The sequence below is a fragment of the Portunus trituberculatus genome, chromosome 20, assembly GCF_017591435.1.
Source record: "Portunus trituberculatus isolate SZX2019 chromosome 20, ASM1759143v1, whole genome shotgun sequence".
In the NCBI taxonomy this organism is placed as follows: domain Eukaryota; kingdom Metazoa; phylum Arthropoda; class Malacostraca; order Decapoda; family Portunidae; genus Portunus; species Portunus trituberculatus.
In genome coordinates this window covers 131244-150297 of record NC_059274.1, presented here as the reverse complement: position 1 = coordinate 150297, position 19054 = coordinate 131244, and the positions used below count along the sequence as shown (strand labels likewise).

At 37.3% G+C, this 19054-nt stretch overlaps 1 protein-coding gene across 5 annotated transcripts in view; it reads right to left on the bottom strand.

The window, feature by feature from the left end:
• LOC123506767 (adenylate cyclase type 9-like) overlaps positions 1–19054 on the bottom strand; it is a 78166-nt gene that overhangs the window by 23048 nt on the left and 36064 nt on the right. For 3 of the 5 annotated variants that reach the window (XM_045259091.1, XM_045259092.1, XM_045259094.1), the window contains 4 exons: positions 16868–17002; positions 6681–6932; positions 5425–5602; positions 3401–3501 (listed from right to left, as the gene is read on the bottom strand). In XM_045259091.1, the coding sequence (XP_045115026.1) occupies positions 3401–3501; positions 5425–5602; positions 6681–6932; positions 16868–17002 (666 nt within the window). The remainder of the gene's footprint in view (positions 1–3400; positions 3502–5424; positions 5603–6680; positions 6933–16867; positions 17003–19054) is intronic. The other 2 variants (XM_045259093.1, XM_045259090.1) reach the window with 1 other exon arrangement.

Below are 19054 nucleotides of genomic sequence, written 5' to 3'. Positions count from 1 at the left end.
TTTGAATTTACTTAGAGCAGGGATTCTCAACCAGGGGCTTGGAAATCCACAGGGGTTCACAAGATTTCCAGGGATACTTAGATGGCTGATCCAATAATATCCTTAGCGATACCACTGCATATTGAGTTAGTGTCAGTCACCAAATTAACATTTTGTTCAATGTCAGATTTCTAGGGATTTGGGTAGATAGTCTTATAAACTCAGGGGGGTTCATAATGAGAAAAAGGTTGAGAGCCCCTTGTTTAGAGCATTAATTTTTTTAATAAATAAGTTTTCATCCCACCTTCAAAAATTCAGAACAAGTATTAGGAAATTTGGACCATCAGTGTTCAGATTAATAAATTTTTGTTGTATTTTCAAGAGCACTTTGCTTCTTTTATCCTGTTTCCATGCTTGACAGTTCCTATGAGTAAACCTCATACAATCATTTTTCCCATTCCAAACAACCCCTGGCAGGATCAATTAACTTGTTTCAGGAGAAAAAAAAAAAAAAAAAAAAAGTTAGATATTCCTTTGGTCTCCTCCTATCATGACTCTTCTCACACAGAACCAACTCTCTCACCAGGATCACTATCCAGAAAACATGTCATATCCCCTTCTAGCTGATCATGGCATTCACAAAGCAAGCTGGTATACTCAATGCAGTGTAAATATTACCATTTAGGCATTGGCTCTAGGTTTCCCCCCACAACTGCCACATCTCCATAGATCAACTGCTTGCCATCTTTCTCCAATCCCACACCACCTCTTTACCCTGTCTCAGTCTTTCTTCCTCTCTGTTTCTATATGAATTGGTGTATTTCCAAAATTATTCTAACTTTTGTTCCACATCACCACTAAGGTATAAATCACAGCATATTTTTTATATATGTCTCCTCCCATCCAAAATATGGCATATGAGTGGGGAGAGCAACCTTGCTGGTACTTCCACTTTACTGGACTCTCCAGTCAGTGCTGACCTGTCCTCAGACACACAGTCTCTCGGTGAATAGTTTCCCTGCTTCAAGCTCACCATATGATTACCTTTACAGACAATCTCAGGCAATTCTATACAATGTAAACAGAACACAGATAATTTTGAAAATACACCAATTTATCATTTATATATATATATATATATATATATATATATATATATATATATATATATATATATATATATATATATATATATATATATATATATATATATACAGTAAGTCCTCATTATACAGTAGTTCTTTATCCGGTAAATTCACAGTTACGGTATTTGGAAATTACTAACCTCGATTCGATATACGGTAAAAAAAATTCACAGATACGGTATCCGCTCATGTCATCTGAGAGGACCCAGCGCGGAGGAGCAGGGGTGAAGACATTATCCATGCCACACCTCCCCGCCACTCACAGTACTGACTTTAACTTGACGACCTTTGGAGCCTGTTTTCTCTTCCCCTCCACCCCCTTTTTTTTAACTGCATTACATATTACTTACATGCATTACTAATTAGATGAATAAATGGAATATTAAAGGGTCTATTGTAAGCACAAATATATTCATGATAATTATGGCAAACATTTAAAGCCTACTACCATCGGCAAACCATGCAGCAACTGATAAAGGGTACAGATGGGCCTGGCAAGCCCACTATTAGAGAATGGTGGAAGTCGTATAACATCAAGCACGCCTTAGATAACATCAAGTCATCTTGGGACGAAGTGAAGAGGTCTACCATGAACTTGGCGTGGAATAGAGTATGGCCAAAATGAGCGCATGACTTCCCCAGGCTTCGCTGAAGACATCGGTGCGGTCAGAAATGACATAGTAAATCTGTGCCATAGGGCTGGCTTTGATGAAGTTGATGATGATGATGTTCAAGATCTTTTTGGAAAGCCATGCTGAACCTCTCTCAAATGATGAAATTATAGAGCTAGACAAGGTATCACAGGAGGCAGAAAAAGAGGGAGACGAGGAAGAACCTGTGCGTGGCCTGGACATCAAAGCTCTTTGAGAATGTCTCGCTGGTATCGAAAAACTCTGGAAAACCCTGAAGGAATGTGACCCAAATCCTGCCAGGAGTAGCAAAGTGGCTCATGACGCAGAGAAAAGTGTCAAGATTTATTAAGAAATCTATGATGAAAAATAAGAAAAACCAAACAGTCCTCCATCTACTCGTTCTTCAAGCCATTCAGACATGCTGTCCCTGTCACACCTGCTGACCCTGCTACAACTGGCCCTTCCACATCTGCTGCCAACGGTTCTACAGCTGGCACTTCCTCCATATCCTCTTTCTTCAAACCAGTAAAACGTGCCGACCCTGCTACAGCTGGCCCTTCCACATCTGCTTCTGACAGTGCAGACGACGACGTCTTATCCTCGTCTGCCCACTCAGAGGAAGATGAGTAAGGGCTGAAATATCTACTGTCCCTTAGCCTCGGGAGGGACATCATCTGATAGAATACATGGCGAGTGAAATTTTCAGTTTATTTCTTTTGCGCAGTACTTTACATTTTTTTTTATATGACTATTTTCATGTATTTTCAGTTTTGTAGGGGGTGACTTTTGACATGCTGAAATGCATTCCCTATTATTACATGTTATAATCGGTTTGGTATACGATACTTTTGATTTGCGGTAAGGTTTTCAGGAATGCATATGTACCGTATAACGAGGACTTACTGTATGTATATATATATATATATATATATATATATATATATATATATATATATATATATATATATATATATATATATATATATATATATATATATATATATATATATATATATATATATATATATATATATATATATATATAGAGAGAGAGAGAGAGAGAGAGAGAGAGAGAGAGAGAGAGAGAGAGAGAGAGAGAGAGAGAGAGAGAGAGAGAGAGAGAGAGGGGGTTGGAGAATGGATCAATGAACTGCGGAGATGTGGCAACAGTAGAGGAGGACTGGGATACCACGCCTACATGCTCATTTTACGCTGCATTGAGTATAGTAACTCTTCAATCAGTTTCCCTGAATACTTTTTGGTTCTACAGTGATTCTGCAAATATATTTGGTACTAAAAATACTAACATGCCACTTTTATGTTAGTACATAATACTCTATACCTGCCTATAACAGAAAGACAGATAGAACAAGTGACTTAGTGATTCTGAATTTTCCTGGATCAATAGGAACAGTGTCACTCATCTGCACTGTTCAGAGCAATATGGTCAAGCTGAACTCAAAAGTCCTGGGAGGAAAATTTGGAAAATAACATTGTTTTTCCTTAGAAACAGATGGAAATGATATCCCATCTCACTTGTTCACTAATTTCAGTACCTTATTTTTTTTCATTTACTTAGTTTTTTTTTTTCTATAAATAATAACACAAAGAGTGATAACAGAAAGATTACTGCAGCATACTTACTCTTGCTGGTTTATAGGTGATGTACTGGCCTTCTGTATCACCAATAAGCTCACTGCTTACTTCTTTTCTTATATAACCATGAATGAAGTATGTTTTGAGACCTGAAAGACATACAATTATCAACTAATTCCCAAGAATTTTAATCTTGTTATATGAAACAAAATCACTTTTATTTACCTTTTAACTGAGAGCATAAACAACATAAACAGCATAAATATTTTTAAAGACTATAATACTAAATACAACTTAATATTCTGACAAAACAGCAATATAAATAACTAAATAAAACATGAAATAACTCTATCTATATACTCAGTTGTCATTCCTGCAAAGGAGATTGCCAAAACAAGATCCCCACGTACCCACTAACTTGCACTTCCTACATGCATCACATACAGTGGAACCTCATTCCTAAAAGCCGTTCGCAAACCAAAAATGTTCCTGAACCAAAACCATTTTTCTCATAGAAATCAATGTAAAATAAATCAATCAAGTTCTGGAACAAAAGGCTGCATTTGAGGGAGCAACTTGGCACACACCTGGTGCTTTCTGCAACATGTATCCTCTTACCAAACCAAAAATGTTCACAAACCAAAATTTTCCCCATAGAAATCAATACAAAATAGGTTAATTCATTGCTGGACTCTAGGGCAGCATATGGGAGCAACTCAGCACACACCTGGTGTTCCCTGCAGCATGTATCCTCTATCAAACACTTAGAACATAAGAACATAAGAAAAGAGGGAACCTGCAAAAGGCTGCTAGGACTACACATGGCAGTCCCTGTATGAGCAAAGCTAACTAATTCCATCTATCATCCCCACTCACTTTAAAGCTCCATACTGACTCAGCACTAACAACATGACCACTGAGTCCATTTCATTCATCAACCACTCTGTTTGAAAATCAGTTTCTTCCCACTTCTCTCCTAAACCTGAATTATTTTGGGTTCTGTCCCAGCTACTGATCATAAGAACTTTGCTCATGTCCCCTTTGTAATTAACCCCTATATCACTTAAATACTTCTATCAAGTTTCCTCTTAGTCTACATCTTTCAAGGGAATGCAAATTTAGTTTGTTCAATCTCATCCTGTATCTTTTTAGACAACCTCCTTTGCACTTTTGTGTGCCTTTCAGCTGCAATAAACAAAGGATTGCTGTTGCTATAGTAATAATGTCTAATTATGCTGATCTTCTGTAGGATTTCACAATCCATGTCATTTTCCACTCATTTCAGTGACTTTGCATCATCTGCAAATAAGCTTGTATAACTCTCCACTTCTACGATATCATTAATATACACTACGAACATCACTGGGATGAGGACTGTTCCCTGTAGAACTTATAGCTCATACCATTTTGATTCTTGACCATTTATCACAGTTTTTATTTCTCTGTCTTTTAAAAAGTCAATTATCCAATCCAGTACTTTTCCCTATAAACCACCATGTTTTTAATTTTCCATAGTAATCTCTGATGCAGTCCTTTATCAAAAGATTTTTAGAAGCAAATAGATAAAGTCTGCCCATCTGATTTTCAGAATATATCTGTTAATTCCTTCATTATAAATGTTCATCATTTGCTGTGTACAGTTGGTTCAACTCAACTTTTGTGAAATATTCCCTCAACTTTGTGAAGTCTGTCTTTCCGTAATTATATCTTCCCCACACCTCTCTGTCATTTAAAGCTAAAGCCATGGCCACAATTTTATGGATGTTAACCTCTATAGAATCCTTTTTATTATCATATGGAGACAGGACCTTGCACTAATATATAGCCATATTTCCTTATAACACATTTCTAAGTAAGTTCGGTGGTTGCTGGTGTGTTTACAGAAATCAGCTGTTCCACATCCGCTCTCTGCTAGGGTGCCCACACGTGTGTGTGTGAATTTGGTTTGAGTGTATGTGAACGTGGATGGCTTGTCTAGACAACCTCTCTTTAAGATGTCAACCATGTATACAGACAAATACACAAATATTTCCTTTCTTGAATAATGGTGCCTGTATAGTATATAAGCTTACCTTTGTGCTCAGAGCCTTCAGTGGTGATGTACGTGTCTTCTGGCAGGAATTTATAAGTTGCCTCTGAGACATGCACCTGACCAGGCTGTCCAGTAGACTCCATTTCATTGGCCAGTGTAACATCATTTGACCATACATCAAACTTGAAACGCTTTGTTCCCACAATGCCACACAGTACCTAGCAGGTATTACAAATTTACTAACTTGCTAATATTAGCAAACCTATAGTGGATTTATAAAGTTAAAAAAACAATATCTTTGCAAGTCATTCAAGATTTGAAAAAGAATATTCCATGCAGCACTGAGTTTCATCAGACTTAGGATTATGACAGATTATCATCAAAGTAAAATCTTATACTAGTTTAAGTTATTCCTTTGCCATCTAAGATTTGATAACATGAAACGTGCATAAACACTGAAAAGTTTTCTAAACTATCACTATCTAATTCTCTGGAATGTGCATAAACACTGAAAAGTTGTAAACTATCACTATTTAATTCTCTGGAATCTGCACAAACAATGAAAAACATTGTAAACTATCACCTTTCTAGTAATAAAGTCATAATCTGTGCTACAGTCAGTCACCTTTGCTTTCCTTCCTCTATTATATCTTACATAAACTACCTATGTTACAGTCCATTCTAGAGAAAGGGAATGGGCTGATAACAATCAAAATGGAAGAGATGAAGACAGGAGAAAACAAGTGGCTAAATAAAAAAAAAAGGCTATATTGGAAATGAAGGTTGAATAATTGGTGCTCTCTTTTAAGAAAGAGAGAGAGAGAGAGAGAGAGAGAGAGAGAGAGAGAGAGAGAGAGAGAGAGAGAGAGAGAGAGAGAGAGAGAGAGAGAGAGAGAGAGAGAGAGACAGGGGGGGAGAAAAAAAAAAGGTTTAGAAGGGAGAGTGAAAAAGATACATGAAAAATCAAGTGATAGTTCTACACCCTTACTGACCTAAACCCTCAGAAGGTTTATGGACCTGATGGTGTCCCTCTATTTATCTCTCTATGCTTGCATCTTGTAATGTCAAACCCTTCAAACTATCAACATATACCTTTTGTACTATCTGGAAGTTTGCCTACATTCAGCCTATTCCTATAAAAAGTGATCACTTTAATCCCTCAAACTATAATCTCATTACTTTGATTCCCTGTCTCTATTTCTTTTTTATCCTATCATAAATAGATTTTTAAACATCAATTAGTTCACAACCTAATATATGATGAGTAGCTTACTAAATGTAAGTTGTAACATTCACCTTGCCTGTGTGGATGCCCACTCTCATATTGATGTCTTCATTGGTAGCAGTGTCAAAGTCTTGGATGGCATCAATCATGGAGAGACCCATTTCCACACAGCACTGGGCATGGTCTGGCTTAGGCTCAGGGCAACCACTCACACCATAGTAACAATCACCCAAGGTGCTGATCTTCTCACAGCCACTTCTCTTGCCAATTATGTCAAATCGACCAAACAGGTTGTTGAGGAGTCCAACTAACTGATCTGCAGTCTGATTTGTAGATGAACATTTCATTAAGAAAATGCATATAGATAAAGATCACTCTATACATATATTAATTATTGATTTTGTGAATTATTCCTCAACAATGCCTAAATAAGAAATTTTGCCAAGCACAATATATGGAGTACACTCTAATGTTAATCCCATAAATGTGAAATGTATTTATGTACAAAGAACTGATGTTATAGGACGTGTTAAGTTTACCAACATTCTAACTAATCTTACTTTTAATCGTCTCTCATGAAAACATAGCCAATCTATATTCATTCAGGTGGTCAAAAAGACTATCCCTTCCCAACACAAGCAATTCGGGCTAAAAGTGTGACTGGTGATAGAAATGAGTTCAATAAAAGTATCATAATCCACCATAATGAGTGGATGAAACAATGAGGATCCAGGTTGAGCAGATTCATCATCCTGGAGCAAAATGATATAAATCTGCTTCGCAAACAGAAAGTTGATTACACTCGCACAGCAGTTGGGTAAATGTATCTGATCTTTCATCCAAGTCAGATTCCACCAAGCCCTCCGTTTGCATCAACGCTCCTTTTCAACCCACTATCATTTTGGCATGCTTTCTATCCAACATTCAGCTCACTACTCTGTTTTGTTACAGGCATATATGCTTAGCTACTCACATATGTGTCCATCTAGCTAAAGGTAATTTCTATAACTTGGCTTTAGCAAGTACAGGCAACCCCCGCTTAACGAAGGTTCACATAACGAAATTTCGCTACAACGAACGTTTCCTTTTACTACCATCTGCTCGTTTAATGAACACTAAACTCGCTTTAACGAAATTTTATCCAGGTAATTTTTTCCAAGTTTGAAAGCTCTGCCGTATCACGCAAGCCGACAGGCTTTTGAATACACCAGCGTCTCTCGTGGACAACACGTGCACTACTCACTCCCCTACCCTTCCCCGCTCTCAGCTCAAAACAATAACAATGTCCAGCACCAGCTCGTCTTCCCTCGCTCAACAAGCCACCAAAACGCCCTGCAACCAGCCTTGCAATGTCATCTAGTGTTGCTAAGAAGACCAGGAAGTCTCTTACTCTCGAAGTGAAGCTGGATATTATTCACAGACACGAGAGGCCAGAAAATTAATAGCATTGCTTGCCACCATCTTGACTCCATCTACTGTCCCTATTATTTTCAAGTCAACAGACTCTATTAAGAAGGCTGGTGAGACCGTATCTTCCTTACAAGCTAACAGAACCACCTGAACTCGTGACTCTGCAATGGATAAAATGGAGAGCCTCGTGGAAATGTAGTACATAAGTTTTGTATGCGGTACAATGATGCATCCTTTGTTTACATTTCACAGTTGCCAGCTAGCATATTTCCTGCTCCACTCTCTCTCCCTTCATAAATTTAAGATCATCAACATTATAGAGTTACTTACATACATACATTAGTGTCCATTATAATGACTTAGTCTTAAATTAAACTTCTTAAATATTTAACTTCATAATTTTTACCTTCATTAAACCTTTTACTGTACTACGATGCACTCTCACTTTGTTTACTCTCAATGGAAGTTCAAGTTGGGTCCAATTTGTTATAATTGGTTCGCTTAACGAAAGTTTTTTTAGGAACGTAACCTGTTCATTAAGCAGAGGTTGCCTGTATGTGCTTAGTAGCCATATTGGTTCCCCATGGTGACTCAACTCTTGGCTGCCACTGGTATCTCTCTAGTATCTGAGTGTTGGTAATGCACTGTAGAAAACAAATATTCACTAACTGTTCTGAGTGATACACTTGGCAACTGTTTAATGGTTCAGTGTTTCATACAACAAAATTCTAACCCTTAACAACAATCTTAACAACAATTGTTCCCAATGGTGACTCAACTCTTGGCTGCCAATGGTATCTCTCTAGTATCTGAATGTTGGTAATGCACTGTGAAAACAAAAAATATTCACTAACTGTTCTGAGTGATACATTTGGCAACTGTTTAGTGGTTCAGTGTTTCATACCACAAAATTCTAACCCTTAACAACAATATGATTTCTCATATCATCCCTTAAACCTAAAATAGAAGATATCAAGAAAGTAAAATGAATCAGACAGGGACTCAAGGCTGGCACCAATGCTCTTACCAGGGATAATGGAACAACAATTTGCAATATTGGTGCCCATGAAATGAGAGCTAAGCCCCTTCAAAATGACAGAGTGTATACTTTGTCCTTGTGGTTCTATCATAGAGAACTTTTTTTGATACAAAAACTACAAAAAATTTGCCAAAATAAAAAAATCTCTGCTTGATGCTACATTTGGCAGTACGGAGCCATGGCGCTGCCAAGGGCATCAGCTGTCCACCACCCTAATTATCATATTTGATGGCGCACAAGATGCACCTTTTCTCCTAAACAAAAGTCTCAGGAAATGAGCCTGTGTCTTATGAGGCTAAAGTTCAATACTGAAGCAGTGCTTGGTGGCAAGAGAGGTTCTAAAAGCAAAGCCCAGACATCTTTGCACATGTAAACAAAGTGATGATTGGTACTACTCCACAAAACAACTCTTTCTTTAAAGTAACAATATATAATGAGTCATACTAACTGATAATTCACTCAGAATGACACCAATCAGAAAGAATTTGCCTCAGTGACCATACACCACACACAGCATGAAACTAAACAAGACATGCAATTGCCAATCAGTGATCTTGATCTTGACAGAGGCAAGCTTCAATGCTTTGTTTACAGTCTGATAGCATTATTCCTTGAGGTAAGACACACATCCATACAATTAGAATTGCACCTTTTAACATTCTCATCTTGCATACATGTAAAAAAATTATGATAAAAAAAAGGAAAAATATGACTGTAATCTCTCAGACTGTCAGTCACTGCCGACATCATATGCCAGGTACATGTTTACATCTCATAACAGAATTGGTATGTAGGCTACTAGCAAATATTAAAGTTTTTAAATGCAAAATATTGGGATCCAATAATGATCTAAATCCATGTGAGAATCTTCAAAAGTTAAATGAAATCCTTCACTTCACATTCTGAGCTGAAATCTGCTCATTTATCTCTTCTTTTCATTTAATTGTCTGTCAAAACTGGGTGCATCTTATGAGCCCATGCATCTTATGAACCATCAAATATGGTAGTTCTCGGCATGCACCGTGCACACACTGCATTTCCATCCATGATTTGCTCTTGTACTGCCTTCAGTGCTTTTTCCTTCCTCCTCCTTTCCATCATGGAGGGAGGACATCAACATCCACCATGCTGAGCTTCCTGCTTCTGCTCAGGAGGTTGCTTTGCCTGTTCACAGGAATTCTCCTTGCCTTCCTGGTTCTTCTGGCTCCCATTCTCCTACAAGGTCTTTTAGAAGAATTTGCTCAAGACTGGCATGCTCCTTAGTCTTGGGTAGTTTCCTTCATGACCCTCATTCAATTTGTGTTAGGTGCAGGGATATCTGCAGCACAGGTAAGAGGTGTGGTGAGTGTTCTAGCTAGGGTTTCAGTTGCAGGAGGGTTGCCAAGCCTAAGCATAGGTGTAATTTTGCTGATCTGCTGTTACAGCCTAACATCCCCAGTGACTTGGGCAGTTTCCTGTCAGTCACAGCACCTCCATTTGATTGTGACACCCAGAAATTACACTCTTGAGTTTCCTCTCTTCTTTCTGACCCTCCAGGAGGTTCAGAGATCTCGGCCCCAGATGGTAAAGTGCGGTCCCAAGATGGGCTCACAGCTGAAGATTCAGCTTCACGCCAGGGTTATAATCTAAGCCCCCGATTGCTATTGACTTTTTTGTTTTTGAAATCTTGGCAGGAGGAGGTGCTTGCATCTGTTGATGACCTTGTTGCTTCTCCGATAGGAGTTTTACATAGTTCGGTACCTCCCCCAATACTGACCGCTCCCTTTTCCAGTCATGCCCTCGTCCTCACATCCAGACCTGAGGCACACACACACACAGAACTGTTAAATAGTAAATTTCATGAGGTCTTTACTAAGGAATCCAAATTTGAAAGACCACAGAGTAATAGAGAGACTGTCTATATGAAAGAGATTAAAGTAACCAAGCTTGAAATAAAAAAGTTGATGACGGAACTAGATGAGGAAAAGGCAATGGGACCGAATGAAGTCTCAGGCAGAATATTGAAAGAATGTAGGGAAGAACTAGCAAGTCCAATATACAACATCATAAAATGCTCAGTAGAAAATGGAACAGTGCCAGTGGAGTGGAAAAGAGCTGAGGTGGTTCCCATATATAAGAGCGGAAGGAAGGAAGAACCTTTAAATTACAGACCGGTATCACTAACTAGTGTAATATGCAAGATGTGTGAAAAAGTAATAAAGAAGCAATGGATTGAGTTTCTTGAAGACAACAAAATATTATCAAATAGCCAATTTGGTTTTAGAAAAGGTCGGTCATGTGTGACAAATTTATTGAGTTTCTACTCTAGAATAGTTGATAAAGTACAAGAGAGAGAGGGATGTGTTGACTGTATTTATTTAGATCTAAAAAAGGCGTTTGATAAAGTGCCACATGAAAGATTACTATGGAAGTTAGAGGAGAAGGGTGGCTTAAAAGGAAGCACATTGAGATGGATGAAGAATTACTTAAGGGGGAGAGAAATAAGGACAATAGTTAAAGATATGAAGTCCAAGTGGAGAACAGTAGACAGCAGAGTGCTACAGGGGTCAGTATTGGCGCCAATACTTTTTCTCGTATATATAAATGACATGCCAGAGGGAGTGAACAGCTACATAAATCTGTTTGTGGACGATGCAAAACTGTGCAGAGTCATTAAACAAAAAGAGGATTGTGAAATACTACAGGAAGACTTAAACAAGATCTGGAAATGGAGCAAAAAATGGGAGATGGAATTCAATGTGGACAAAAGCCATGTCATGGAAATGGGAAAAAGTGAAAGACGACCAGTGGGAATCTATAAGATGGGAGATGGGGTAGAACTAGAAAAGTAAAAAAGGAAAAGGACTTGGGAGTGACAATGGAAGAAAATAATCAACCGGTAAGCCATATTGATAGAATTTTCAGAGAGACGTATAATTTGCTAAGGAATATTGGAGTAGCACTTCACTATATGGACAAGGAAATGATGAAGAAATTGATTAGTACTAAAATAAGACCTAGATTGGAATATGCAGGAGTTGTGTGGACTTCCCATAAAAAGAAACACATAAGAAAATTAGAGAGACTACAAAAAATGGCTACAAGAATGGTTCCAGAATTTAAAGGGATGACATATGAGGAGAGACTAAAGGCTATGGATCTACCAACCTTGGAGCAGAGAAGAGAGAGAGAGAGGGGATCTGATATAAGTTTATAAATTAATTAACGGAATGGATGAAGTGGATAATGAGAAACTGATCCTGAGAGAAGAATATGACTTTAGAAGCACAAGATCGCATAGTAAGAAACTAAGGAAGGGACGATGTCTGAGAGATGTTAAAAAATTTAGTTTCCCGCAAAGATGTGTTGAGACTTGGAACAGTTTGAGTGAGGAAGTGGTGTCAGCAAAGAGTGTACATAGTTTTAAAGAAAAATTGGATAAGTGTAGATATGGAGACGGGACCACACGAGCATAAAGCCCAGGCCCTGTAAAACTATAACTAGGTAAATACAACTAGGTAAATACACACACGAGAGACGCGGTCGAGGAAGGACGCACTGGCGCCGTCCGACAATCAGCTGATCTTCACTACATACCGGTTGTACAGTTTTTACAGTGGCCTGGGCAGGTAGTGTGGACTCATTTTTTTTCATGTAATCAATTATTAAGGAATGATGAGTGAAAAAGAGATTCCATCAAAATACAGACATGAGATTAGAGAAGGAATGAAAGCTGATGATGACTATGCTGGTGAGGGTGAGCATGTATTCGAAGGCTTCGATACGATGACTACTTCACTACTTAAGAGAGTGTTAATTATTGAATATAAACTAGATAAATTAATAAAGGAGAATATGGAAATGAAAGTGAATGAAGAACAGGAAAAAGAGTTTATAAAACTGAGAGAAAGGATAAAAAAAGTGGAAGAAAACGAAGCTAGGCTAAGAGTGGAAAATGAAGAACTAAAAAAGGAAGTAGCTAACTACAAAAAGCAGATGGAAGAAGGACTCAGTAAAGCCGAGAAAGAAAAAGAGAAGCTGAAAGATCTAGTAAACAAGGAAGAGGAAAGAGTACAGAACGTGATTAAAAAAGAGGTACAAGCATGGAGAGTCCAAGATAAGAAAGATAAGGCTGATTTTCAGGAGGTGATTCAAGAACAACTTAAAGAAAAAGAAGAAAATATGACAAGCAAAATGATAGGAGTCCTCAAGACAAAAGAAAATTTAGTTAGAGAAATTGCAGAAAAAAAGAAGAGTGTAGTCGTATTTGGAATAAAAGAAAAAAATATAAAATATAGACCAAAAAGAGAAAAAGAAGAAATGAAATCAGTCAAAGACCTACTGAAGAATTTAAACGACAAAGATAGGCAGACCTTGGAAGAGGAAGTAGAAGAAATAAACAGAATGGGATCATATCAAGAAGGAAAAACAAGACCAATTAAAATACTACTAAAATCACAAGCAGCAACAGAAGAAATATTATATAGAACAACAAAACTTAGAGAAACAGAAAAAAAAAATATATAAAATATAGACCAAAAAGAGAAAAAGAAGAAATGAAATCAGTCAAAGACCTACTGAAGAATTTAAATGACGAAGATAGGCAGAACTTGGAAGAGGAAGTAGAAGAAATAAACAGAATGGGACCATATCAAGAAGGAAAAACGAGACCAATTAAAATACTACTAAAATCACAAGCAGCAACAGAAGAAATATTATACAGAACAACAAAACTTAGAGAAACAGAAGGCTACAAGGATATCTATATAAATAAAAATAGAAATGAGGAAGAAAGGAAGAGATACAATGAACTGGCAGCAGCAGTAAGGGAAAAGAATAATGAAAGGTCAGAAGAGGAGAAGGCATTTTTTTGGAGAATTCTAGGAGACAGGATAAGGAAATGGTATATAAACGAGAAGGAAGAGAAAAAAGTGGAACAAGTTTAACTAAAAATGATAAAGGCAAAAGACTAAAAATGATGTATACAAACATAGACGGGATTTTATCAAGTAAACTAGAATTAAGAGATTACATAAAGAAAGAAAATCCAGATATTGTATGCCTGGCTGAAACAAAACTAAATAAGGCAATCAAAATAGACTTGGATAATAGTTATAATGTATGAAGAGACAGATTGGGTAAAGGAGGAGGAGGAGTCATGATTATGTTAAGAAAGGAGATAGTGATAAACGAAATGGAATGTGGGAAGGAAAAGCAGAAGTATTGTATATTAAGATGCATATTAATAAAAAAGAGTTAACAATCATTGTAACATATGTGCCACCAAAAACAAATTCATGGACCAATCAAGAATATAAAGGCATGATAGATGACACAATAAGGAGTCTAACGAGAATCATTAAAGAAAGGAGAAAAGTGATATTAGTAGGAGATTTCAACTGTAAAGAAGTGGACTGGGAAAATTATGAAAGTGGTATGGGGAAGAAGCCTGGGAGAAAGATTCTTGAACCTAATGATAGACAATATGATGGACCAGAGAGTAAAGGAATGCACAAGATTCAGAGGAAACGACGAGCCGGCAAGATTGGACCTAGTTTTACAAGGGGTATACAAATGAATGATGATATAAGATATAAGTGCCCATTGGGAAAGAGTGACCATGCAATATTAGAAATAGATATAGAAGAGGAAAGGAAGATAGAGACGATTCATACAAAGGAGACCGATTAAATTACAGAAAGGCTGATATTGAGAATCTCAAGAACTATTTTAAAACGTAGACTGGGAGGAGATGGAAAACTCAGAGACAATGCAAGACAAATATAACTTATTTTTGAAATATACAAAACAGGAGTCAGGAATATGTCCCAAAATATAGACCTAAAGAAGAAGGAAAGAAAGATTGGTTTAATGCAAGGTGTGCTAGGGCAAAGGAGAAAAGAGATGGAGCATGGAAAAGGTGGAGGAGAAATAGAAATCCAACAAATAAGGAAAACTTCAAGGCAGCGAGAAATGAATATGTTAAGGTGAGGAAGGAAGAGGAAAAGAACTTGAAAAGACATTGTCGAAAAATGTAAGGAGCAACCAAAATTGTTCTATAGATTCATAAATGGAAAAATTAGGCAAAAGAAACAATAGAAAGGTTAAAAGGAGAGAACGGATGGTGGAAGACCCAAAAAGTATGGCAGAACTATTAAATAATAAATTCCAGGAGGTCTTTACTAAGGAATCCAAATTTGAAAGGCCACAGGGTAATAGAGACAATCTATATGAAAGAGATTAAAGTAACCAAGCTTGAAATAAAAGAGTTAATGAAGGAACTGGATGAAGAGAAGGCAATGGGACCAGATGAAGTCTCAGGCAGAATACTGAAAGAATGTAGGGAAGAACTAGCAAGTCCTATATACAACATCATAAAATGCTCAATAGAAAATGGAACAGTACCAGTAGAATGGAAAAGAGCTGAGGTGGTTCCCATATATAAGAGCGGAAGGAAGGAAGAACCTTTAAATTACAGACCGGTATCACTAACTAGTGTAATATGCAAGATGTGTGAAAGAATAATAAAGAAACAATGGATCAAATTCCTTGAAGACAACAAATTAATATCAAATAGCCAATTTGGTTTTAGAAAAAGACGGTCTTGTGTAACTAATTTATTGAGTTTCTATTCTAGAATAGTTGATAGAGTACAAGAGAGAGAGGGATGGGTTGATTGCATCTACTTGGATTTAAAAAAGGCGTTTGACAAAGTGCCACATGCAAGATTACTATGGAAGTTAGAGGAGAAGGGTGGCTTGAAAGGAAGCACATTGAGATGAATAGAAAATTATTTGAGGGGGAGAGAAATAAGGATGGTAGTTAAAGATATGAAGTCCAAGTGGAGAGCAGTAGAAAGCGGAGTGCCACAGGGGTCAGTATTGGCACCAATACTTTTCCTCATTTATATTAACGACATGCCAGAAGGAGTGAACAGCTACATAAATCTGTTTGCAGATGATACAAAACTGTGCAGAGTTATAAAGCAAAAGGAGGATTGTGAAATACTGCAAGAAGACCTAAATAAGATCTGGGAATGGAGTAAGAAGTGGGAAATGGAATTCAATGTGAACAAAAGCCATGTCATGGAAATGGGAAAGAGTGAAAGACGACCTGTGGGAATCTATAAGATGGGAGATGGAGTAGAACTGGAGAAAGTTAAAAAGGAAAAGGACTTAGGAGTGACAATGGAAGAAAACAATCAACCAGTAAGCCATATTGATAGAATTTTTAGAGAAACATATAATTTGCTAAGGAATATTGGAGTAGCATTTCACTACATGGACAAAGAAATGATGAAGAAATTGATAAGTACTATAATAAGACCCAGATTGGAATATGCAGTAGTGTGGACCCCTCATAAAAAGAAACACATAAAGAAATTGGAGAGACTACAAAAAATAGCTACATGAATGGTTCCAGAATTTGAAGGGATGACATATGAGGAGAGACTAAAGGCTATGGATCTACCAACCCTGGAACAAAGAAGGGAGAGAGGAGACCTGATACAAGTTTATAAATTGATCAACGGAATGAACCAAGTGGATAATGAGAAACTGATCCTGAGAGAAGAATATGACATCCGAAGCACAAGATCGCATAGTAAAAAGCTGAGAAAAGGAAGATGTCTGAGAGATATTAAAAAATATAGTTTCCTGCAGAGATGTATTGAGACGTGGAACAGTTTAAATGAAGAAGTAGTGTCTGCAACGAGTGTGCATACTTTTAAAGTAAGATTGGATAAGTGTAGATATGGAGACGGGGCCACACGAGCATAAAGCCCAGGCCCTGTAAAACTACAACTAGGTAAATACACACACACACACGAACCTTATTAGAGCTCATCCTAGTGAAGCCTACAATGTCTGCAAAGAGAATGCTGACATTGTCCATGCCATTCATGTTGAAGGGCCGAAAGAGTGATGTTAAGTCATTGGTGGTGCGACGGCGAGGAGACGCCTGCTGCTGAAAAACACAGACAGATGATTAAAAGAGTGACAGAGGTACCTGGATATCAAAGAGACCATATTCTACACTAGAGAGCAAATGTGTAAGCAGATTCACTCAATATATTAAGAAACACTGAAAAGAAATACCTTAGTATCATTGAAATTTACTTATCTTAAAAATATATACAACTTCTTGTTATGATTCATATCGTACATGAGCAAAATTTATACAAGATGAAAATAAACAATATCCTCTCATAGCAACAACTGGGTGTAGGATGTAAAAGGAAACTAATGGTACAAGGTATAACTTGTAATAGTTAATGAATGTGAAACATATGCCATTAACCCTCTCAGCCTGGGATAGGGTCATGAATGTGCATGACATATGCAGAGCTTGCAGTCGCCTAACCCAAAAGTAATACCTTCAGTACCATACCATATTTTACCTTGTATTTTATATATATATAAAAAATGGCCGATTCTTTCACGATAAAGTGAGACTTAATGAATTTTAAAAAAACGGCTTCTAACGACAAACTAAAAATGAAAGGAGGATGACCAAACAGTGAAAAAGAATGAGAGTTCACTGTATCTGTAAGCAAAGTGAATGAGTGTGTACTCAGGATACTGTAAAAGCAAAACAACCAATTGTATAGCAGAATTAAGGTAGAAAAAGATGAGCATTGTAAAAGCGAACACCATATAACACTTGATCATATATAAAAGGGAATACCTGTATTTACCAGCCACCCATCAGTTTTTCAAACCCAGTGTGTGGTCAAGATCATTTACTTGGTTACCTGGATGCCATTCACCATATTTCCTGTGGCCAGTAGAAGGGTCTACAGGGTGGCCATATTTCCCGTGGCCAATAGAAGGGTCTACAGGGTGGGTAAGAGTGAGAATGGGAGTCAAAGACTGCTAAAAGGAGTTGTGAAAAATAAAAAGTGAGAAACACAATGATCATAAGGGCAAAAACTGAACAAATATGTACACTACATAGTAGGGCTGGGCGGGATATGATTACTGAGATGGAGTAATCGGGTCTGGATCCATCTCACAATTACTCAGGACTCTATGTTAAAGTATCAAGATTCTTTTTGAAAGTCTCTAAAATGGAACAGTGAAATAATAAAATAGCTATCAATGATATCAATTTACAACATTCACAATGAAAAATGAAGATCATGTTGAGTCATATACTTTTGCTGATGACACTTGGCAAAATCTTAATACTGCCAAGCTTCTCTTACTTTTTAAAAGACACAATTGGCTGGCAAGCTGTCATGTCAGATCAAAACAGCTACACTGGCTCAGTCTGGATGTGACATATCAGTTGAGTCTAAGCTACCAGAGGGGATGCCTGAATCAATTTGCTCCATAGACCGTATTTTACGGCTTACAAGACGCACTTTTTTTCCTAAAAAATACCCTGAAAAATACTAGTGTGTCTTCCAAGATGAATGTTGTATTGTAAGGCAGCATCCAACCTCAAGTGAGCTTGGATACTTGACAGATAGCGACCTGGATTTGTATGTGGAGTCATTACATTATGATGTTAGCTTAAGTACCATTTAATTTAGCCTTTTATATTATGTAAACTCAGTACTTAGGTGCTACACGTATTTACAATACCATAATCCTTCCTGCAGCCTACTCAGTGAGTGGAGAAAACGGGTCACTCCCTCGTCTCATTACAACACACACATACATGCACACGAACGCACACACATCATGCCAGGTGCCTTTATACCTTTATTAATAGAATATCCAAGTGGCTTACTCATTCAAGCAAGAGTCAAAACTCCACTTGTGAACTGTATTCACATTGATAAAGCCTATGAAGCACGACTGCAAAATAAAATAAATACAAACTGCAGCACTGATGTGTTCGGTTTCGGCGATCAGACAAGTGATTCCGTAATGTAAACAACAGGTCAAAACATGCCATCGCCCGCCACTAAAACAAGAGATGGACTGTTTCACTGTGTATATGTATTTACCTATGGTGTTTTTATTTACATAGTTTTAAATTTGTGGTGAATGCTCCAGCAAATTTGTAATG